Raw genomic sequence first — 22,710 nt, forward strand, 5'->3', positions numbered from 1 at the left:
ATGTCAGTAATGAGGAGGAGCTTGACTATAGTCGCTATCGAACTTGTGCCGATAGGACTGGAGGAGACCACCATGTGCAGAGCTCAACTACCTCTACAAGTCCCATAGACTTTGAATGATGTGGAAGCCCAAATGATTGACTATAGCTCCTTACGGTGGTCTTATTGTGAAGTGACATAGTGCCTATTGGACTCCCCATTCTTGTGACTACTGGAAGTCCTACAAATGGACTTGACTATGCAGTCCCAAGATCACAGCAGCATCGGAGTGGTGTGAGCCATTTGCCTATCTGGTGTACCACTTCTGCTGATCCTTACCTTCTGTCTTAGATCATTAATTATTGTCTGAGGGGTAAAGTTCTCCTTGTGGAGAGCGTTTTGCACCTGTTCCTCAATAGGAATCCGCAGGTGTAAAACCGCAGGAATTCCGCGGTAAATCCACAGGTAAAACGCAGTGCGTTTTACCTGCCGATTTTTCAAAAACGGTGCGGAGAAATCCACACGCAAATCTGCAACGTGGGCACATAGCCTTATAAGCCATGCATGCTCCTCGCTGAAATTAAACATGAAAATTGTCTCTTCAAAGAGAAATAGGACTAGAACTTTGCACTGATGATGGGCAACACCCCGAAACATTGTGTCTTCAAACTGAGATTCTGGTTTGGTTTTTATCCTAAGTTAAAGCCCGAAACACCGTGTCTGCGAATTGAGATATTGATTTGGCTTTTATCCTAAGTCATATTGCACGACTCGTTAAAGGGTTGATTGTGACTTGTAGGATCGCTACTTCCAACTGGTGGCACTATAGAGTTTAAGTCCTCTTTTTCTCAGAAGAGGCAGTTTGCATATTATATTTCCCAGAGGAGCATTGCATGGCGAATAAACCTCCTTACCTTGACAAGCCAGAGATGGTATGTCACTCTCCATAAGGAGAAACGATATCCCTTCGACCCAAGGCTCGTTAATAAAGAGTCAATATTAACTTTTAGAATCGCAGCTTGCAATAGGTGGTGCCAAAGTTCTAGTCTTCTTCCATGTCTTGCAATTAGTAAATTATTTGCAGCATTGAAAAAAAGCTGTGTTCCCACATTGCAGTAAAATGTGTGGGAATTTGCAGTAAAGCGATGTAACACGGCTGCGGCTTGTGAACGCAGCCTAAGAAAGTGAGACAATCTGGAATTTGCTTTTTATCTATCCATGTTCTATCAATGACTAAATAAGACGTACACTTTAAACACAGTTTATCAATAGCAGTAATGTAAAGATGTAGTAGGGAGGAATTTCGGATTCCTTGAAATCTGCTAGAAAATGTCAAGTAATTATTCATAAAAAAAATGTCTCTAATCTTCTAACTACAAACCATGTCAGCCCACTATTGGCTTCAATATTGTCCATGCACCCCTGCAGGTTAGTTTTGGGAACAGTATCAGTACTATTCTATGAAATTGCTGTTTATGCTATGTAATAATACTAGATCTGTGGATGTTATAGTTTTTTGCATCAGTGTTATCCCTGACAATCTATTGGCAAGAATGTCAGTGGAGCAACACCCATTGGATTTCCCGTCGGCTTTGCATGTTGTCAGCAGATGTACTTCCATTTGTTTGCACTATATTCTTTTTAACTGGGATAGACAAGATTCCTTTTATTTTATTCTTGATGAATCTGAGTACGCTCATTAAGGGTTTTGCTGTGGTTTCCATTGGAATTTTATTTTTGTGACTTTTGCTTTTACTTTATTTTATTGCCAGATTTTCCATATGGCAACAATGGGACTTGAAAAGTATTGGTCTTTCATTCGTTTAGACATCCCCACTTTCTACTGGTCACATTAATTAAATTCAGAATGCAAAATAAAACAAGGGTCTACTTAAAAGCAATGTATCATTAGAAAATTACCTATTTTTTAAATCATATTTTTTTGTATTTAAAAAAAAAATCTGCATTTTTTAAAAGTTGGCAATTTTTTTGCGCATGGCAAGTTATATAAGAAATCTTGCAATTTTTAGTCTGGCCACTGAGGCTGTTTTAAACTTTTATTTCCTGTTCTTTACAAAAGTATCTTCAGAAGTCTCATTGTTATCACAGGCAGGATTGCAATGATCTTTGCACACGCTCACTAGATGTTGTACTACAAACCTTGAGTTCAGTTTATTGCTACTAATGTACATGTGTATTTCTAAAGACCGGAAATAACGTTAGTGGCCAACATGAAAAGTAGAAGATTTCTAATAAATATTTTTTTAAATACAGATCATGATAGACAAAAATGCAAAAACAAAATTATTATTGTTAAAAGTATTATTATTATTTTTGTTAAAATATAGGTTCCATAAAACCTGACTTAAACAGTAGGTTATTTTCTTATGACACATTTCCTTTTACTCGATAATGTATTCCTAATGTAAATTCACTACATGTAGTCATGGCTGGTGTATGGAGCAGGCTTAGGAACTGAGTATGCACTATACCAGGCAGTGTTACAGAGAGGGCATCTATCTGCCTGTTACAGTCAGCGTCGGACTGGAGCACCTTGGGCCCACCAGAGAAAATCATTCTTGAGGCCCACTATGTAGCTACATAAAAATAAATACAAGCTACATAAAAATAAATACAAGACCACCAATTGTGTGGTAAAACAGACTAATATCAGGGTATAATATAAGGTAATACATGTCTTAACCCTCCGTCACATACAATATTCGGACTAACGAGTTCACATACAATGTGCCTGTCAGGCGCCTGCTGGAAAAATACCTATAATATCTAATGTTTGCAATTTCAGTGCTCTAAAAGTGATCAGTGACCTTCATAGGGATGTAATAAAAGAGACTACACATAATCAGTTGCAAAAAAAAAACATTTACTTAACATAAAACTAATAACTATGAAATACAAACTTTTCAAAACTCCCGCCAAATAGTCCCCAGTTCGACTCTCTCAAAAAAATGTACAAAGAAAATTTTTGAACACAAACTTAATTTTAAGGTACCTTAAGTACTATTAAAAACATATTCAATTAGAAGTAGATGCTGAGGTTTCCCCAGAAAAGTCACACTTGCAGAGCAAATAGCAAGAATTACACACCATTTTTGCATGTGTCAGGCAAATTGCTTTATGACATTTGAGACATTCATAATTTGAAAGCCTTCTGGTTCCGCTTTCCGTTTGGCAGGTGGTGCATCTCCTTCTTTTGTGAGGTGGTGCAGATGGTGACTTTTCGCCATCATCTTCTGGGCGGAACCTTTTGAGCTGAACTTGAAGGCGAGAGGGGATACCGATTGTTTTCACGCTTCTCCTGCGTAGCTCTCCAAGTACTAGTTCATGGGCCAATTTTTTCAGATACAATCGTCTACGGAGTGGTTCAAGCTTGTTTTCAAGATAAATTACTTGTGAATTTATACCACCCAAATTCAACATAGCAAAAAATATGACCATTGGCCAGCGTTTGATGTTTCTGCTGACGTTGAAAGTGGAGCACATCTGATCTGCTGTATCCACACCCCCTTTGGTGGCATTGTAAAATGTCATTATCTCCGGGTTTTTTTCTGCCCCAGTCCCAGGATCGATGGCAGCATCATCATGAAGTGTTGATAGAAGAAGTACGATTTTTTTGGCATGTGGTACATAGGAAACTAAAGCCTTTCCATTATGGAATGCAAACATACTGCTGTACTGTTGTCTCTCTTTCACACTTACAAACTGTGGCGGCAATTCCCTTTTGTTTTTTCTTACAGTTCCCACATATGACCGCTTCTGAATTTTCAGATAATCAATCAGATCTCCCTTATTTCTATGAAATATCCTCACATTTTGTGCTATACATTCATAAAACAAGCTAAATAAACTATTGTGATGAATAAAAACATAAAATACCAACCTTACTGAATGTGACGTATTCACATACAATGAGCCTGAGAGATCTGTGCAGCTATATCCTCTCCCCTGAAGCTCTGAAATCCAACTGTGATATCAGGTTTCACAGACCTTCAAGAGACAGGAGACTACCTGGAGGGAGGGGGTTTCCTCACAATCTGGTGAGGAAGGAGAAATGAAAGTAAAAGAGAAGCGCCTGTCAGATCAGTTGTATGTGACGGAGGGTTAATTATGTAGCAGGGGTTGGGGTAACCCCCTCATAGAATATAATGTAGCCCTCTCATAGAATATAATTCAGCCCCCCCCTCATGGAATATAATGCAGCCCCTCTCATGGAATATAATGCAGCCCCCATCATGGAATATAATGCAGCCCCCCTCATGGAATATAATTCAGCCCCCTCACGGAATATAATGCAGCTCCTCATAGAATATAGTGCATCCCCCTTCATAGGGTATAATGCAGCACCCCACAAAATATAATGCAACCCCCTCATAAAGTGTAATGCAGCCCCCTCCATAGAATATAATACAGTTAGGTCCATATATATTTGGACAGAGGCAACATTTTTCTAATTTTGGTTATAGACATTACCACAATGAATTATAAACAAAACCATTCAGATGCAGCTGAAGTTCAGACTTTCAGCTTTCATTTGAGGGTATCCACATTAAAATTGGATGAAGGGTTTAGGAGTTTCAGCTCCTTAACATGTGCAACCCTGTTTTTAAAGGGACCAAAAGTAATTGGACAGATTAAATAATTTTAAATAAAATGTTCATTTTTAGTACTTGGTTGAAAACCCTTTGTTGCCAATGACTGCCTGAAGTCTTGAACTCATGGACATCACCAGACGCTGTGTTTCCTCCTTTTTGATGCTCTGCCAGGCCTTCACTGCGGTGGTTTTCAGTTGCTGTTTGTTTGTGGGCCTTTCTGTCTGAAGTTTAATCTTTAACAAGTGAAATGCATGCTCAATTGGGTTGAGATCAGGTGACTGACTTGGCCATTCTAGAATATTCCACTTCTTTGCTTTAATAAACTCCTGGTTGCTTTGGCTTTATGTTTTGGGTCATTGTCCATCTGTAATATGAAACGACGACCAATCAGTTTGGCTGCATTTGGCTGGATCTGAGCACACAGTATGGCTCTGAATACCTCAGAATTCATTTGGCTGCTTCTGTCCTGTGTCACATCTCCAATAAACACTAGTGACCCAGTGCCACTGGCAGCCATGCATGCCCAAGCCATCACACTGCCTCCGCCGTGTTTTACAGATGATGTGTTATGCTTTGGATCATGAGCTGTATCACGCCTTCACCATACTTTTCTCTTTCCATCATTCTGGTAGAGGTTGATCTTGGTTTCATCTGTCCAAAGAATGTTCTTCCAGAACTGTGCTGGCTTTTTTAGATGTTTTTTTTAGCAAAGTCTAGTCTAGCCTTTTTATTTTTGATGCTTAAGAGTGGATTGCACCGTGCAGTGAACCCTCTGTATTTACCTTCATGCAATCTTCTCTTTATGGTAGATTTGGATATTGATACGCCTACCTCCTGGAGAGTGTTGTTCACTTGGTTGGCTGTTGTGAAGGGGTTTCTCTTCACCATGGAGATTATTCTGCGATCATCCACCACTGTTGTCTGCCGTGGGCGCCCAGGTCTTTTTGCATTGATGAGTTCACCAGTGCTTTCTTTCTTTCTCAGGATGTACCAAACTGTAGATTTTGCCACTCCTAATATTGTAGCAATTTCTCGGATGGGTTTTTTCTGTTTTCGTAGCTTAAGGATGGCTTGTTTAGCCTGCATTGAAAGCTCCTTTGACCGCATGTTTACTTCACAGCAAAACCTTCCAAATGCAAGCACCACACCTCAAATCAACTCCAGGCCTTTTATCTGCTTAATTGAGAATGACATAACGAAGGGATTGCCCACACCTGTCCATGAAATAGCCTTGGAGTCAATTGTCCAATTACTTTTGGTCCCTTTAAAAACAGGGTGGCACATGTTAAGGAGCTGAAACTCCTAAACCCTTCTTCCAATTTTAATGTGGATACCCTCAAATGAAAGCTGAAAGTCTGAACTTCAACTGCATCTGAATTGTTTTGTTTAAAATTCATTGTGGTAATGTCTATAACCAAAATTAGAAAAATGTTATCTCTGTCCAAATATATATGGACCTAACTGTATAGCACTCTCATAGGGTATAAGGCAGCCCCATTCATGCAGTATAATGCAGCCCATCCACACAGAATACAATGTAGCCCCCTCAGAGTATAATGCAACCCCCTCATAAGGTATAATGCAGCCCCCCATAGAATATACTGTAGCCCCCTCATAGGGCATAATGCAGCCCCATATAGTATTATGTAGCCCCCTGAGAGAATAATGCAGCCCCTACACAAAATATATTGCAGCCACACACAGAATATAATGTAGCTCCCTCAAAGTATAATGCAGCTACCCTCATATAGTATAATGCAGCCCCCTCCAGCTAAATCATTGTTCTCATCACCACCTCCATCATTGCCTTCTCACCCAAAACCCCTATCATTGCCCATTCCACAACATCCATCATTTCCTCCTCCCTCACCACCATTGTCCTTTCTACCACTACCATCATTTTCCTTTGCACCACCTCCATCATTGCTTTCTTCCCCACCACCCCATCATTACCCATTCCACCACCCCATCATTGCTTTCTCCCCCACCACCCCATCATTGCCCATTTCCACACCTCCATCATTGCCTCCCCCACCACCTCCACCGTCATTGCCCTTTCCACCACAACCATCATTACCTTCTCCCCCACCACCCCATCAATGCCCATTCCACCACCTCCATCATTGCCTCCTCCCCACCACTCCATCATCCTTTCCACCAGCACCAACATTGCCTTCTCCCCCTCCATTCCCATCACAGCTCTCTCCATCACCCACATCATTGCCAATCTCCAATACACATACAGCACCACACACACACACAACACAGCACCACATACACTCATGCAGGAAGACAGAGACATAGCAACACTCACCTCTCCGCACATTCCCCGCAGCCGCAGCACATTTTCGGCGCCGGCAGCTTGCTCTCTGAAACAGCCGTGGTGAATGATGATGTCATCCAGCCGCGCTGTGTCAGACAGAAAGCGCCGGGCAGCAGACATGAATCAGGATGTCACGGCATCGGGTCCCTGCAGCTCCACTTCGCTGCCAAGCTGCAGGGATTTTCCTGCTCTGCAGGGACCCACCTCCAGGGCCCCAATGCAGCCGCTCCGGATTTACATGCGGGCAGTGTTAGCCTCAGCCTGCGGCTAACACTGCCGGCTATGTGAAATGAATACTCACTCCTCTTCACGCCCATGGGGGCGTGGGGAAGCGTGAATATTAATTTCTCTTTAGCAGCGGGGACAGGCTCGTGTCTCCAGCTGCTGCTCAGCTGACACTGGATGGTCCTCCCTGACTCAGGGACCCCATACCTGCTGGGAGTGCCGCTATTAGCGACACACCACTGGCTAGGGTCCCCTGGAGCAGTGGGGGAATCCTCCAGTTCTCCCGTGGGCCAGTCCGACCCTGGTTACAGTAGCATCTAGAGCATGTTCTACCTGTTTCTGTTTAACTGCTCGCTCGTACGAGCGTATAACACGGTTGAATGCTATCCTATGTTTTGTTGGATAGTGCGTAGCCTAATAATTCCTCACACAGCTCCATTGATGGAAAGATAAAGGTTACAGATTTCAGAAAATGTTGACACAAACTACAGTAATTATTTTTTTACCTCTAAAATCCCCTTTTATATGGTTGGTATTGCCAAATAATGAATGCCGTAAAAATAAGCCCCAAAAATTATGGCAGAATTTAGTTTTTTTTCCCAGCATTTTACCACACATAACTTTCTCCAATTTCTCAGTACATTATATGGTAAACTGAATGGTGTAATTGAAAACTACATCTCATTCTGCAAAAAAAAAATGCTCTCATATGTCAAAAATAAAAAAAAAGTCTCTTGGAAAGAAAGGAGATAAAATGAAGGGTAAGTCATAAAGGGGTTAAAAGATTTGTACAGGGTTGGAAAAACATGGTGGCATTGTTCCAAAAACAGCACCATACTTAGCCACAGATTGTGAGTGCTATCGTACCTCAGCCCTGCGCACGTGAATGGACTACATGACAATGACAGCTCTTCCACAAATAATGTCACTTTTTCTCTGCTTTAGTACATTCTAAGTTTATTACCAGGAAACAAGAGTTTTATTAAATTGTGATGGTTTGTTCTTTCATTTTTGATATTTTATGAATTTGAATCTTCTACCTTTATGGTCTCTTTCAGATGGTGAATAAAATTGTACTTAATAAGACTTCTGTTCTGGAGTATTCCGCATGTCGCCCAAAATTTGTCTGTATCTTGGTGTGAGCTTATGTGGACAAAGAAGCTCCACCACCATTTATACCTGTTTGAGGGGGGAAGTTTGGACTCCAGAGGTGTCTACAATTGTCAACCATGACAAAGAAGACGATTCAGCACACGGCCCCACCTGATGGCGGCTGGGGGTGGATGATTGTGATTGGCTGCTTTCTTGTCACAGTCTGCACACGAGCTGTTACAAGGTGCGTACTTTTCTATTGTATTTATTTCATGTTGTATAGCTGATAAGACACTGCTGACAATAAGGCCCAAAACGCCCTTACCAAGTATGTCCAGTGGTGTACCACCAATAGTAGCAAGTCACATAACTACTATTGGGCCATCCTCTAAGGTGCCTCAGTGACAAGTCGCCCTGCCCTCTGCCTGGTGTCTTCCTACTTCTCTTCAAATCCCAGCAGCTGGGGCGTAATAAAACCCTTCCCAATGAGCCCCCAGATTTTTATGTAGGCACCTGAGTATGTCCGTTTTGAAACTCCACCATAAGCTGACTCTTGCCTAGGAGACCGACCAATTCCACTTTCTAGCTTGTTTTGCACTGTGTTGAAGCTGGCAGGGATTGGAAGGTAATAGCGCTCTTCAGTGATCCTGGGCAGCTTCAAAGGAGTTCTTGCATGCCTGACAGAAAAAAAGCTTGGAAGCACTGCGCGCGTTCTGCTGTCAGTGGTCGGTCTTCAAGGAAATGATCTGTAAACAAAAGAAATGAAGTGTTAATATATTAAGAACAGTAGGAAATCTTAATTAGCAGTCATTTACAATAATTATCCCACAATGCTCATTTATGAAGGTGGGAATGACCCTTTATCTGATTTGGAGGGCAATCTAATATAATATATTTTAGCCATGTACGTCACGTGTATTACTGCTGGGAGTCCTTTGACTTTAAGATAATAAGCTGCTTTTTTTCTTCCTATTGTATAGATGCATCTCAATATTTTTTGTTGAGTTTCAAGTGTATTTTGGTCAAGATTATTCACGAACTGCTTGGATACATTCCATTGTTGACTGCGCTACTATGCTGTGCGGTAAGTAATGTGGACATGTCCCTATAATCCTACACTACATAATGCTGGGAGCTACATTCTGAATGTAAAGATGTTAAAATGAAATCTCTGACCCAACATAAGGCACGGCAGAGAGAATGCTATGAAAAAGCTAAAGAATCTAACAGAGGATTGGTTTTGTGTTGTTTTTTTCATGACCTTTTTTTGTGTTTTATTAATATTTAATTTGTGTACCATAGAGACAAGTAATCTAGCCTCTGTGTTCCCAAATCCTTCACCATAGACAGTGTGAATTTAGGGGAGATTTCCCTTCTGGATTGGAATTATGTAGTGTGGTCCAAGAAAACAGAACCTGTTTCTTTTTGAAAGAAGAAATACTCATTCTTGTGATCAGATAACGGTACACAGACTTGCTGGAAGACGTCCACGTATAGGATTGTTCTTTCACATTTTAATCAAAATACCGGGTCTGCAATCTGAGTCCCAATAGCTGATCACCAAACACCATTTTTTCTATGGTGTAAATTATCTGTGTACCAGTACCTATTGGTCAACAATATGCCACATCTGATAAATTGTTTCATGTTTCACCCCAGACATGGTGCCTGATTCATCAAGACTTAGAGCTGAGCAGTTCACGCGGGTCTTGATGAGGGGGCGTGCTGGCTGGAGTCAGACGCTCCTGATTCATGAAGAGGCGTACGAGCAGTGTGCGCTTTGCCACAAATCCTACTCTTAAAATTTGTGGTGTATTGAATGCCGACGATCGTCAAGAATTTGACAATAAACCTTCACAATGCTCAGTCGCAACTAAACCAATTTTGGTGGTGCTGGGAGAAACTATAGTGAAGATGTCACAATGTAGGTGCAGCTCTGAGTTTCGCCTAAATTTTGAGACTTTTCAAGGCTTTTATGCCAAAATTCTAGCAAGAAATCTTTGATGAATTGGGCCCATAACGTATGGCAATGCAATGAGTCCAAATGGCCATCTACGATCATTGGTAATGATCCACCTCCTGTCTGGTAGCAGCTTTCTCTTCTTTCCCCACTGAAAGCATATGAACACTAGGCCAAGACAAAATCTCATGTGTACGTTGACTTTTCTTCCAATTTCACAGACAATTATCTCGTATATGGCGAGATTAATTTTCGCATCAATTCATCCATTGAGCCATGGATCCTATATTATGTCACTTCTGCACTACGCCACCATGTACACTGCTTTTGCTTGTACCATGAGGATCGGAACCTCTGCCCCCTAATTTTCTGTGAATCAGCCTGTGTATTATTTATGTAGTTTTTCTCCATAACTATTCTGTTTTGAATCAAGTAGAGAGTGTTAGATACCCACAGAAGACTACTGCCCGCTCCGTGAGGTACCACGTGACTGTCATAGAGAGGGATAATGGGCCTCATTCATTTCTTAATCTGATCTGGTAAAGTGAAAACTGAACTCTGATGGGTAGTTATTGGCAACAAAGGCAGTTTTGGCAATTGAGCCCCAATGTACCAGTGTATTATCCTGAAAAATCCACATCAAGGATACAAGTTTTGTTTTTTCGTGGCCACTCTGTATGATTTCATTTGAAATAGGGGAAAGGATTTAGTCAAGCAATCCAACCACTTTTTTCTGCTACAGATATTGGTGTACAGAGCCAGATAGGAGTGTGCCCATAGGGCCTGTGCCCTGGGTTCTTAGAGGGGACATCAAGCCACTTTAGTCTGATCAAGTTAGCTAGATAAAGGGCATGGGCAGCAAACTGGTTACCTAAGGTGAAGCTAATATATGGAATGTGCGGTAGAAATAAGTAATGTAATCTTCTGAGATGACATGTGTGACCCTCAAGAAGGGGATGCCATTTTGACATATTTTTTTCCTGTGACCTTTACACATTTTATTCATGATCCTGAATGGGATTCTAAATCTTGTGCCCGTAACTTCTAACTGGACAGAAGTCAGAAGTTACGTCACAGGAGCTCAATGCAATTGTGTGAGAGCCAGAACGAGGCCCCCATAGAGATGCACTGAAGGGAAGTGGATGAAGATGGCAACAGGTGAGTATAAGACGGGGCAGTAGAATTACATTAAAGCACCACTCCAGCGGCGCAATAAATAAAAATAAATAAAAAAAACAAGGGAGTGGTGCTTTAACGGACATTGCATAAAAAGCTTGCAATCTACAGATGCAATGAAATCACAAATAAGTCAGTTGCCAGACTTTGCATTGGTTTAACATGAAGGCTAACTATACTCTGAAGTAACTTTTTGAATAAGCTGTCATGTGTGAGTTTGTACATGAGGAATAACATTATTTCAAATCATTATATTACTAGTATCCTGTACTTTTGAAGACTCTTTTACTAATGTGCAACTGACACTTGGACTAGTAGAAGGAGATAAGCAGTTATGTCTCTTATACACTAAACACAAAAGGATTTCTGCTCTCTTCCCCTTTGGTAGCCCACAGAGAGAAGCAGCAGAAGCAATGTGGAAATTACCCAGTATAACTGAGCAGTGTATCTGTGAACCAGCACTGGGATAAGCTAGCTAGAATCTGCATACTGTGTTTCTTTACTTTGCTCCCCACCTCCTTATCCTCCTCCTCATCCTCTTTCTAGTCCCTCTCCTCTACATAGATTATAATAGGATGTGCAACCTGATATCTCACTGTGCCAGCAGCCTGTCTTACCTTCCGCACGATGAATTCAATCTGTTTTTTTCAGAGTAATAATAAGTTCTGGAAGCCGGGGAAGGTGAAAAAATGGTTCATAAATGTAGAAAGAACCAGATATCTCTGAAATGATTTATTACATAGTTTAATGCATTTATTTGTATTACTGATTTATGCCATGTTTGATGTCCGTATAGTTTCCACTGAAAGTAGCTGCACTTTTGCAAAACACAAAAAAACAAAAAAAAAAAAGGATTTTTCATATCTTCTTTCCAGCGAACACTGCTGGAGAGAAGATATGAATGGTGGCTTCAGCACCATGTGGGAGGGACAGCGCTTACTGTAGCGCTGTCTCCTGCACGGCACACGGACTGCACATGGACTTTAATGGGTCTGTGTAATCTGTGCGCTCCCACGAACACTGACATGTCTCTGTGTTTTGCACACGGACACACGGTCCGTGAAAACACGCTGACATGTGCAGAGACACATTGATTTCAATGTGTCTACATGAGTCAGTGTCTCCGGTACGTGAGGAAACTGTCACCTCACGTACCGGAGCCACTGACGTGTGAAACCGGCCTAATATCTATAGGCAATCAGGGGTAATTGTCTGATAACATCCGTAGAAATACTTTTATGGCCAAAAATGACAAAAGTAGTCTAGAAGTGCTACCTTTATTGGCTAACCAGAAGAATTATGTCTGGAAGCTATCAGAGCACAGGGGGTTCCTTCTTCAAGCAGGTTTGCAAGCCTAATTCTTCTGGTTAGCCAATAAAGGTATCACTTCTAGACTACTTTTGTCAGTTTTGGCCATAAAAGTACTTATAGTACCACAATATAATTTTCTATTGTACATGATAACATTCTTACAAAGGTTTGACTGGTCATACCTCCTTTTACAGCCCCTCTGGGAAGCTATGTGAGCAATCATGTCTCCTGTCAAATGGGAATCATTCTTGGTGGCCTTCTTGCTTCCACGGGACTAATCCTAAGTTCATTTGCAACAAGCCTGGAGTATCTCTACCTCACCCTAGGAGTAATCACAGGTAAGACCTACTAGGATACATGTCTCTTTTACAGAACTTCACAGTAGGCAAAGGTAATATCACTTCTTCAATCTCGCAGTCATTTGTCTTGTAAACTGGAACATAGAACTGACGCCATTGATTTGGTATAAAATGAATGATTACATACATTGCAGCACTGTCAGCGTCCTCTATCTCTTGCCACTAATACATTATACTATCCCAAATCATTATAAATATAAACTGTCAGATGCATTTAATTTTAAGATGGTTGTTTTGAAAGAATCGGATATGTAGACAAGGCAAAACATTGTAAATGATGGTCTGCATCACCATGTTCCGAATACTTTATACTATATTTACCCAAAGATTTACAGCGCGATGTAGTTCTTAAAGAAGTTGTCTCATGAACAAAGTACATTTTAATCAATAGATCTTGGAATAATAATAATTTCCACAATTTGATGTAATTAAATAAAATGTTCCTGTGTCGAGATAATCTTATTCTGTGTCTTTTACTATGTACTGTGTAATGGCCGTGTCTGACTGTACAGGAACATGGTCTGATCATACCACAGCTCCTGGGTGCGGGAAGTAGCAAAATAGAGGATACAGACAGGTCAGCATGGGATCACAGCTGATTCTATTTGGGAGTTTTTAAAAAAGACAGAAATATCTTTCACTTCACAGAATCAGCTGCGATCCCATGCTGTCCTTTAATCTATTAATTAAAACCCCTTTAAAGGGACACTGTCACCTGAATTTGGAGGGAACAATCTTCAGCCATGGAGGCGGGGTTTTTGATTCACCCTTTCCTTACCCGCTGGCTGCATGCTGGCTGCAATATTGGATTGAAGTTCATTCTCTGTCCTCCATAGTACACACCTGCGCAAGGCAAGATTGCTACTACGGAGGACAGAGAATGAACTTCAATCCAATATTGTAGCCAGCATGCAGCCAGCGGGTAAGGAAAGGGTGAATCAAACACCTGAAAACTCCGCCTCCATGGCTGAAGATTGTTCCCTCCAAATTCAGGTGACAGTGTCCCTTTAAGTCTCATGCTCTCCTGTGTGTAAAGCACACACTTTCTATAGCTTCCATATGGTTTTGTGCACAGTTGTACAATGCTTTCTTGGGTGCTCTATGTGGCGTGTAATTCTCCTCTAAGACAATGAATACCTATGCACAGGAGACAAAAATCTTTGCACCTCAGTAAGAAATTGGAGGCATTTAGAAATAAACTAAAGGCCTCATTCACCCCTATATTGACTGTATTTAGCAGACCTTATACTCAGCATTTTAATCTATATGCAAAGCTACAGGCAAGGAAATCGGACACTCTGCTATCAGTCACGCTAAGGAGATTGGTGCTAGGCAAGAAAACAAACTCAGGGAGTTAGGTTTCCTTTTAGGACGTGAGGGCTACACAGGGAATTGAATGTGTAACTCAGACATAGTTTACTGGATAAATGACAATTTATTGGCAGATGGTTATAAGCACATTGGAACTTGCATTTTCTTAATTATAGCCTAGAAGTCAGCAAACAAGAGAAAATTATATAGCAAAAATAAATCGTGCTAGTGTTGTCAATCAAGTAGAGGGAAATTGTGGTGGGCACAGCTGTGAATGTGCATGGAGTGCCAGGCAAGCATGTGAAATGAATCAATGGAAAACAAAAAAGTATATGCAAAAGGAGGGGGACTGTACATCCCAAAAAAAATAAAAACTTTATTATAAAACAAATATAGCACAGCAATTAGAAATGCCAAAGTTGTGTATGAAAACATACCTCAGCATAAGATAATTAGCATGAATATACTACGTCCTCAAGCCAGAATAATGGGTACAGATATGTAGTTGGTACACACAAAAATCCAAAAACTACAATACCCCTAATAATCATGTAATACAATTTGAAGAATGCGTGTGTAATATGATGTTTTAGAACCTAAAAGGGATGATGAGAGAATAAGTAAAGAAAAAAAAAGCGGGATGTGTGTAGCGGCAACAGTGATATTGGCCAAAACCATACATGGTGGAGAAATAGAGTAAAGAAACACTAGTGACATCTACCCATAAGCGAAAAAAATAAAGGAGCAAATTTAGCCAACATGACTGGAGACTAAGGGAGCTGTGAAGAGAACCCCAACGTGTTTCTGTGAAGAGATGCCCAGCGCGTTTCTGTGAAGAGAACCCCAGCGCGTTTCTGTGAAGAGATGCCCAATGCGTTTCTGTGAAGAGATGCCCAATGCGTTTCTGTGAAGAGATGCCCAATGCGTTTCTGTGAAGAGATGCCCAAAGCGTTTCTGTGAAGAGATGCCCAACGTGTTTCTGTGAAGAGATGCCCAACGCGTTTCTGTGAAGAGATTCCCAACGTGTTTCTGTGAAGAGATGCCCAACGCGTTACTGTGAAGAGAACCCCAATGTGTTTCTGTGAAGAGATGCCCAACGCGTTTCTGTGAAGAGATGCCCAAAGCGTTTCTGTGAAGAGATGCCCAATGCGTTTCTGTGAAGAGATGCCCAACGCGTTTCTGTGAAGAGATGCCCAACTCGTTTCTGTGAAGAGATGCCCAATGCGTTTCTGTGAAGAGATGCCCAATCCGTTTCTGTGAAGAGATGCCCAACGCGTTTCTGTGAAGAGAACTGTGTTTTCTTTGAAATGCTGTCGTATTTCTGCGTAAAACATAAGAGCTTGTGTCCCTGATTCGTACCAATGGTTCAGGCTTGTCAAATCTCCTGAATGTTTCCCATAAAAGTGGTGAAACTTTTTCACATTTCTTTTGCTTTTATATTTAGATATTTCTTCATATTTTGACATTGTCAATGTTGGGTTTGTACGCAGCTTTTAGGACAAATTGTTGTAGCTCTTACCCTTCATGTGGTTTGTTGGGGCTTAGATCTCACCAAAAACTGAAACTACCTAATATGTTTCAGCTTGTGGTTAATTTTATTTCAATCACCTGAAATACAGAACATGGAAGCAGGACAACATTTTACCTGTACTAAGCTAATGTCACATAAGTCGAGAATAAGCTGCCAAATAACCGTTGCCTTAAATTAGCTTTTTTCACTTGCTAAATGGAAACACGAATAATAACGTCCATTATTAGCCTAGAATAGCTGCGGCATTAAAAGCTTAGATTTTGGTCTCCTAGAGGATAGTATTAATAATCTGGCATTACTATTGTTTTTGCATGGAAAACTTCCAAAAGGTTACAAAGTAAAAATGTGCATCACAAGCCACCTGCATCAACACCCTGGTCACGGCTTTTGTGTCAATTTTTAGAAGTTTTTTGAATGTGCCAATATGAGCGCAGATCATTACTTGTATTACTACATAATAATATGAGCCAGGGAACTTTTAAGTGGAGAGATGATGATAAAATGCGCGTTCTTCAGCTTTGCCAGTTACATAATAGCTAGTGATGAGCGCAAGTCCTCCTTACTTGGTGCTCGGATATGCACCGAGTTTCGCGGGTGCTCCAGTAAATTTTCACATTCTCACGGCCGCAGGTTCCGAGGCTCTCAGACTACCACAAGACATGTGGGGATTGTCTGACAAACACGGGCAATCCTGCATGTGTATGTTCACCTGAATTTTTGTAGGTCATAGCTAGCAGGGACCTGCGCCAGGAAGACCTCCAATCCTTCGTTCCCCACCCATTATTTTTCAGGGAGGACGCCATTTCTAATCTACATTACTGGTGTAGTAAATCAGCTTAACTTCCCGATTACCCCAAGATCTGTGCATTTATCAGGGAAGGGAGTTCTGATAGATTGACAGCAGGACCCAAACCCCCACTTATCTTCTTGCAATTAAAAGGGCACTATAATATTAAACTTTTTACAAATATACTCTTTAAATAAGATATTTTATGAGCATGGGTGCATATGGCTATTTTTTTCCATTCGTTTTTGGTGTCTATGTATGCTTTGATTTAATTTTGCTGCACCCGTAATGGATATTGGTGGATGGTGCCAGTCTACGCTTCTATTTTTTCATTTTGCCAGTATGCTGACATACTCCATACAAAAAGTACAGCAATATCTGATGTAAAAATGCAATCCTGAGGATACATAGAATAGAAAGGACTCATAAACGAATGGACCCCCTTGCACCTCTGATGGCGTCACCAAACGCACTACTCCACTACAGCTTGGGGGCGCTACCTGCACATATAGCATTGATCTCAATGGGGACTGCTTGAATCTGTTTGCTGCGAGTTCCATCTAGACGCAGCAACAGGTAACTGCTATGAATGTTACACCATCACATTATCCTTTTGTGACCCGTGTCTTCATTTGACCCCTTAACATTCACATAGCTATGTGACCAACAATATTGTATTACTAATTTATGTTAAGCAACTTTAGTCTATAATAACTAACTGATAATGGAATAACAGTTTAAGTTCTTTTTATTCTACTAAATAATTGATTTGTTGTTTTTTTTTCTAGGTGTTGGATTTGCACTTTGTTATAGTCCTGCTATTGCCATGGTGGGAAAGTACTTTGACAAGCGGAAAGCCTTGGCTTATGGCATTGCCATGTCCGGGAGTGGGATTGGCACCTTTATATTGGCCCCTGTGGTACAAATGCTAATTGAACAATTTTCCTGGCGTGGAGCTTTACTCATTCTTGGTGGGTTTGTTGCCAACCTTTGTGTATGTGGTGCTTTAATGCGACCTATACTCCTGAAAGATGACTTTGCCCACTATTCACTAAAGCAGGAGCATAATCCAAAGGAGCCAAACCAAAGCCGCATTCCTTCCTCCAAATGCTCCCCTCTGAGCCAGGACTGCACTCACAAGAGTCTCTGCTACTGCTCTCAAAAGGAGTACAGCTTCCTGCTGAAGCCAAACTTCATCATTCTCGCCATCTCTTTTTTATTTCTCGCTTATGGATGCAGTCCTCCGTTTGTCTACCTGGTGCCTTATGCTCTTAGTGTTGGTGTGAGCCACCAGCAAGCGGCCTTCCTGATGTCCATACTGGGCGTCATAGACATTGTTGGGAACATCACCTTCGGATGGTTGACGGACAGACGGTAATCCACTTTATTTTATTTTAGAGCACAAACTGGCTACATAGTTATAGATCTATTACAGGTTTACAATATCCTAGTGAGTTGCTTTGTGTCTTGTATAAATCTCATCCATTAGTCCCCTTCTTCCATCCACCCCCTACCTAGAAATCAAAACTAAACCCCACAAGTATCTAATGGTGAAGGCTCCATTCACACTGGTGTTACCTGATACAGCTCAGGTCTTAACATTCAATGAAATGGCACCATAACTTGATGGACCCCATTATAGGCCAGTACTAGAATCTGCCATGATTTGCTGGGAACTGGTCGTCCTAGGCGCTATCATTGCTGCACATTGAATGGGAAGGATGACGCTGCTGTGATCAGAACCTCGTATAATTAAATTAAAGGGAATCTGTCAGTAGGATCAACCCTCCTAAGCCGTCTATATGAGCATGTAGGTCATAGGAAGCTGAATAAAATGATGACCTTGATATCTGCGATCTGATGTCTTATTCCAGAGAAATTCACATTTTTCTTATATGTAAATGAGCTGTTCAGAACTAGGGGCCAACACTGATTTGCAGGAGATTATTGGAAATAAAAAGGAGAGTTACCAGTGTGAGGCAAGTAATAACTGACAGTCTGATCTCCTGATCTACGTCTCACACTGGTAACATCCCCCTTTCATTTAGAATAATCTCTGGAGCAGATTCTCCTGCAGATCAGTGTCCGGCCCACAGCCCTGAACAGCTCATTTACATATAAGAAAAATTAGGATTTCTCTTTAATAAGACATCAGATCGCAGATACCAAGGTGTCATGTTATTCAGCTTCCTATCACCTACATGCCCATATAGACGGCTCAGGAGGGACAATCCTACTGACAGATTCTGTTTAATTGCAATATGTACTCAAGTTACCTCACTGTGGATAAGATATTTATCGTGCCAGATAGAGAAATGTGAGAATAAAAAATGGCAACTCTTAAAATTGAAGATCATGAATAAAATTACAGAGCTTTCAAAAGCAACCGTTATTTTTTATTTTATTTTTACCATAAATTAGTAGTTCACCTGAAAATAAGAAACTTAGCACTATATCTGATTAGAAAAATCTACTTCTTTCGCCCTCCTGGACTGATTTTTCGTTCTCAAAATTCTCAGGTAAAATCTGTCTTTAGTGAATACAGAATTTTCCATTACTGAGCTAGGAGATGACAGTTGCTGCTCATAAAGTTCTATGGAGAACTATAACTGTCACTTCACGTGAACTTGCATCGGAATGTCTGTTTCTAGCTCCTCCCCACCATAGAATATTAAAAGCACCAACTGTCATCCCTGTCTCAGCAATAGGAAGATCTATCATCACTATATACGGACTACAGGTCCTTCTCAAAAAATTAGCATATAGTGTTAAATTTCATTATTTACCATAATGTAATGATTACAATTAAACTTTCATATATTATAGATTCATTATCCACTAACTGAAATTTGTCAGGTCTTTTATTGTTTTAATACTGATGATTTTGGCATACAACTCCTGATAACCCAAAAAACCTGTCTCAATAAATTAGCATATTTCACCCATCCAATCAAATAAAAGTGTTTTTTAATAACAAACAAAAAAACCATCAAATAATAATGTTCAGTTATGCACTCAATACTTGGTCGGGAATCCTTTGGCAGAAATGACTGCTTCAATGCGGCGTGGCATGGAGGCAATCAGCCTGTGACACTGCTGAGATGTTATGGAGGCCCAGGATGCTTCAATAGCGGCCTTAAGCTCATCCAGAGTGTTGGGTCTTGCGTCTCTCAACTTTCTCTTCACAATATCCCACAGATTCTCTATGGGGTTCAGGTCAGGAGAGTTGGCAGGCCAATTGAGCACAGTAATACCATGGTCAGTAAACCATTTACCAGTGGTTTTGGCACTGTGAGCAGGTGCCAGGTCGTGCTGAAAAATGAAATCTTCATCTCCATAAAGCATTTCAGCCGATGGAAGCATGAAGTGCTCCAAAATCTCCTGATAGCTAGCTGCATTGACCCTGCCCTTGATGAAACACAGTGGACCAACACCAGCAGCTGACATGGCACCCCACACCATCACTGACTGTGGGTACTTGACACTGGACTTCAGGCATTTTGGCATTTCCTTTTCCCCAGTCTTCCTCCAGACTCTGGCACCTTGATTTCCGAATGACATGCAAAATTTGCTTTCATCAGAAAAAAGTACTTGGGACCACTTAGCAACAGTCCAGTGCTGCTTCTCTGTAGCCCAGGTCAGGCGCCTCTGCCGCTGTTTATGGTTCATAAGTGGCTTTACCTGGGGAATGCGGCACCTGTAGCCCATTTCCTGCACACGCCTGTGCACGGTGGCTCTGGATGTTTCCACACCAGACTCAGTCCACTGCTTCCTCAGGTTCCCCAAGGTCTGGAATCGGTCCTTCTCCACAATCTTCCTCAGGGTCCGGTCTCCTCTTCTCGTTGTACAGCGTTTTCTGCCACATTGTTTCCTTCCAACAGACTTACCATTGAGGTGCCTTGATACAGCACTCTGGGAACAGCCTATTTGTTGAGAAATTTCTTTCTGGGTCTTACCCTCTTGCTTGAGGGTGTCAATGATGGCCTTCTTGACATCTGTCAGGTCGCTAGTCTTACCCATGATGGGGGTTTTGAGTAATGAAGGAGGCAGGGAGTTTATAAAAGCCTCAGGTATCTTTTGCATGTGTTTAGAGTTAATTAGTTGATTCAGAAGATTAGGGTAATAGGTCGTTTAGAGAACCTTTTCTTGATATGCTAATTTATTGAGACAGGTTTTTTGGGTTATCAGGAGTTGTATGCCAAAATCATCAGTATTAAAACAATAAAAGACCTGACAAATTTCAGTTGGTGGATAATGAATCTATAATATATGAAAGTTTAATTGTAATCATTACATTATGGTAAATAATGAAATTTAACACTATATGCTAATTTTTTGAGAAGGACCTGTATATCCAGAATTTGAAAGAGAAAGATCTGTCCAGAAGGAGAAAGAAGCAGATTTCTATCCAATTGTTTTCAATATGCAAATTGCCTCTTCTGAGAAAAAGAGGACTTAAACTCTATAGCGCCACCTGTTGGAAGTAGCGATCCTACAAGTCACAATTAACCCTTTAGTGAGTCGTGCAATGTGACTTAGGATAAAAGCCAAATCAGTATCTCAATTCACAGACACAGTGTTTAGGGCTGTTGGCCCTCGTCAGTGCGAAGCATGAGAACTAATTTTTTCAAAGCATGCTGCAAAAAAAAAACTGGATCAAAAAGTCATGGCAGTGGTGCCATCTAGTGGTAAAGGGACACTTTACTAAGAGAACTTTCATTACATAGAGCATATACTGTATACTCCAACTGTCCCAAATTTGTAGGAATTCTCCTTATTTTTCGGAAACAGTCCTAGCAAATTTCCTGAATCAAAAGAAGCAGAGTTTAAGCAAACCCAACCCGTGATTAGACATTTCGAGGAGAGACCAGGTCAGTTCTAGTTGGGCCCTGGTGAGGCACTAAAGCATCCCTAAATTATCTGCACCTATATTGATGAAGGGGTTTTCTAACAATCCCTATCAATCAGCTCAGGAACTTTATGATCTAATATGAAGATCTGCTCTGAAGGATTGGTTCCCAATCTGATGGTTCTGGAGCACACATGGCCAAAAGAGCCTCCTGGAACCAGTGGTCCCCGACACTTGCCGGGTTCACTGCGTGCTGACCCTAACTTAGAAATCAATGTATCCTAACGCAAATGCCTGTGAAAAAGAATTGTCTGTATCAAACTAAGATAATAATAATTAAGCCCCCAAAAATATCAGCTTTCCATCTTCAATATGGAAAATGAATATAATAAAATGTTTTGCGCTCATTTCGTTTTATTTCTCATCAGAAAGTCCATCACTATTGGTGTTTACGCAGTAAGACGGGGCCCTCTAGTGCCCTAAAATGGTATATATGCCACAGCTCAGATCAGATACATATCAGATACAGTATCCGCTATAATTATTTTTAATTGATGAAATTATACATTTTATATGAGTTTTATTTATTTACTTTTATTCTTTTTTCATATGGCCATTGGTTTTCAAAAAAAAATCAAAACACAAAACACAAAGCTGTTTTCTTCCAGTTTCTGGAGAAACTTGTATACATTATTTTATTAAATGTAATTGTCATTATTTTCTATTCATAAGTGAGTGGAACAAAATCTTTATATTTTCTCTTGGTTTTCCAATAGGTCCATCAAACAACATAGTCTTATCTGTTTTTTTCCTTCTAAGAAAAAAAAAAAGTTAGCAACCCATGTTGGAGTAGAATGGAACAGAGCTACATTACCACACACTACACATGACAAACGTTCAACCATGTTCCTCTAAGTCATGATCCATTGGCAAATAAATTGTGCAGACACAATTTTTTTATCATTTTTTTTTTTTAAAAACTGATCTTTGCTGTATACGTGTGTTTAAACATTTAAATGGAAAACGGATCAGTTAATTCGCCATCCAATTTCTTCCATTTGTAATGGATCCAGTAAGCAAAAAAATGGATCCGTTACAAATGAAACATAAACGGGTGGCTGATTGACGGATAGGTTTTCCATGAACTGCAATGTTAAAAAATATGGCTTCCAGCAGAGATGAGATTTGTAAAATG

At 40.7% G+C, this 22,710-nt stretch overlaps 2 protein-coding genes across 2 annotated transcripts in view; one reads left to right on the top strand and one right to left on the bottom strand.

Annotated features, from left to right (window-relative positions):
- SLC16A12 (solute carrier family 16 member 12) overlaps window positions 1–22,710 on the top strand; it is a 66,040-nt gene that overhangs the window by 38,680 nt on the left and 4,650 nt on the right. The window contains exons 2-5 of the mRNA XM_069753492.1: window positions 8,198–8,475; window positions 9,212–9,315; window positions 12,873–13,016; window positions 17,455–18,040. Of these exons, the coding sequence (XP_069609593.1) occupies window positions 8,369–8,475; window positions 9,212–9,315; window positions 12,873–13,016; window positions 17,455–18,040 (941 nt within the window). The 5' untranslated portion in view covers window positions 8,198–8,368. The remainder of the gene's footprint in view (window positions 1–8,197; window positions 8,476–9,211; window positions 9,316–12,872; window positions 13,017–17,454; window positions 18,041–22,710) is intronic.
- LOC138665736 (interferon-induced protein with tetratricopeptide repeats 5-like) overlaps window positions 8,841–22,710 on the bottom strand; it is a 49,729-nt gene continuing 35,859 nt past the window's right edge. Inside the window, exon 2 of the transcript XR_011318513.1 lies at window positions 8,841–8,977. The gene's annotated coding sequence lies outside the window, so the exon portion shown is untranslated. The remainder of the gene's footprint in view (window positions 8,978–22,710) is intronic.

Source organism: Ranitomeya imitator, chromosome 2, assembly GCF_032444005.1.
Source record: "Ranitomeya imitator isolate aRanImi1 chromosome 2, aRanImi1.pri, whole genome shotgun sequence".
In the NCBI taxonomy this organism is placed as follows: Eukaryota; Metazoa; Chordata; class Amphibia; order Anura; family Dendrobatidae; genus Ranitomeya; species Ranitomeya imitator.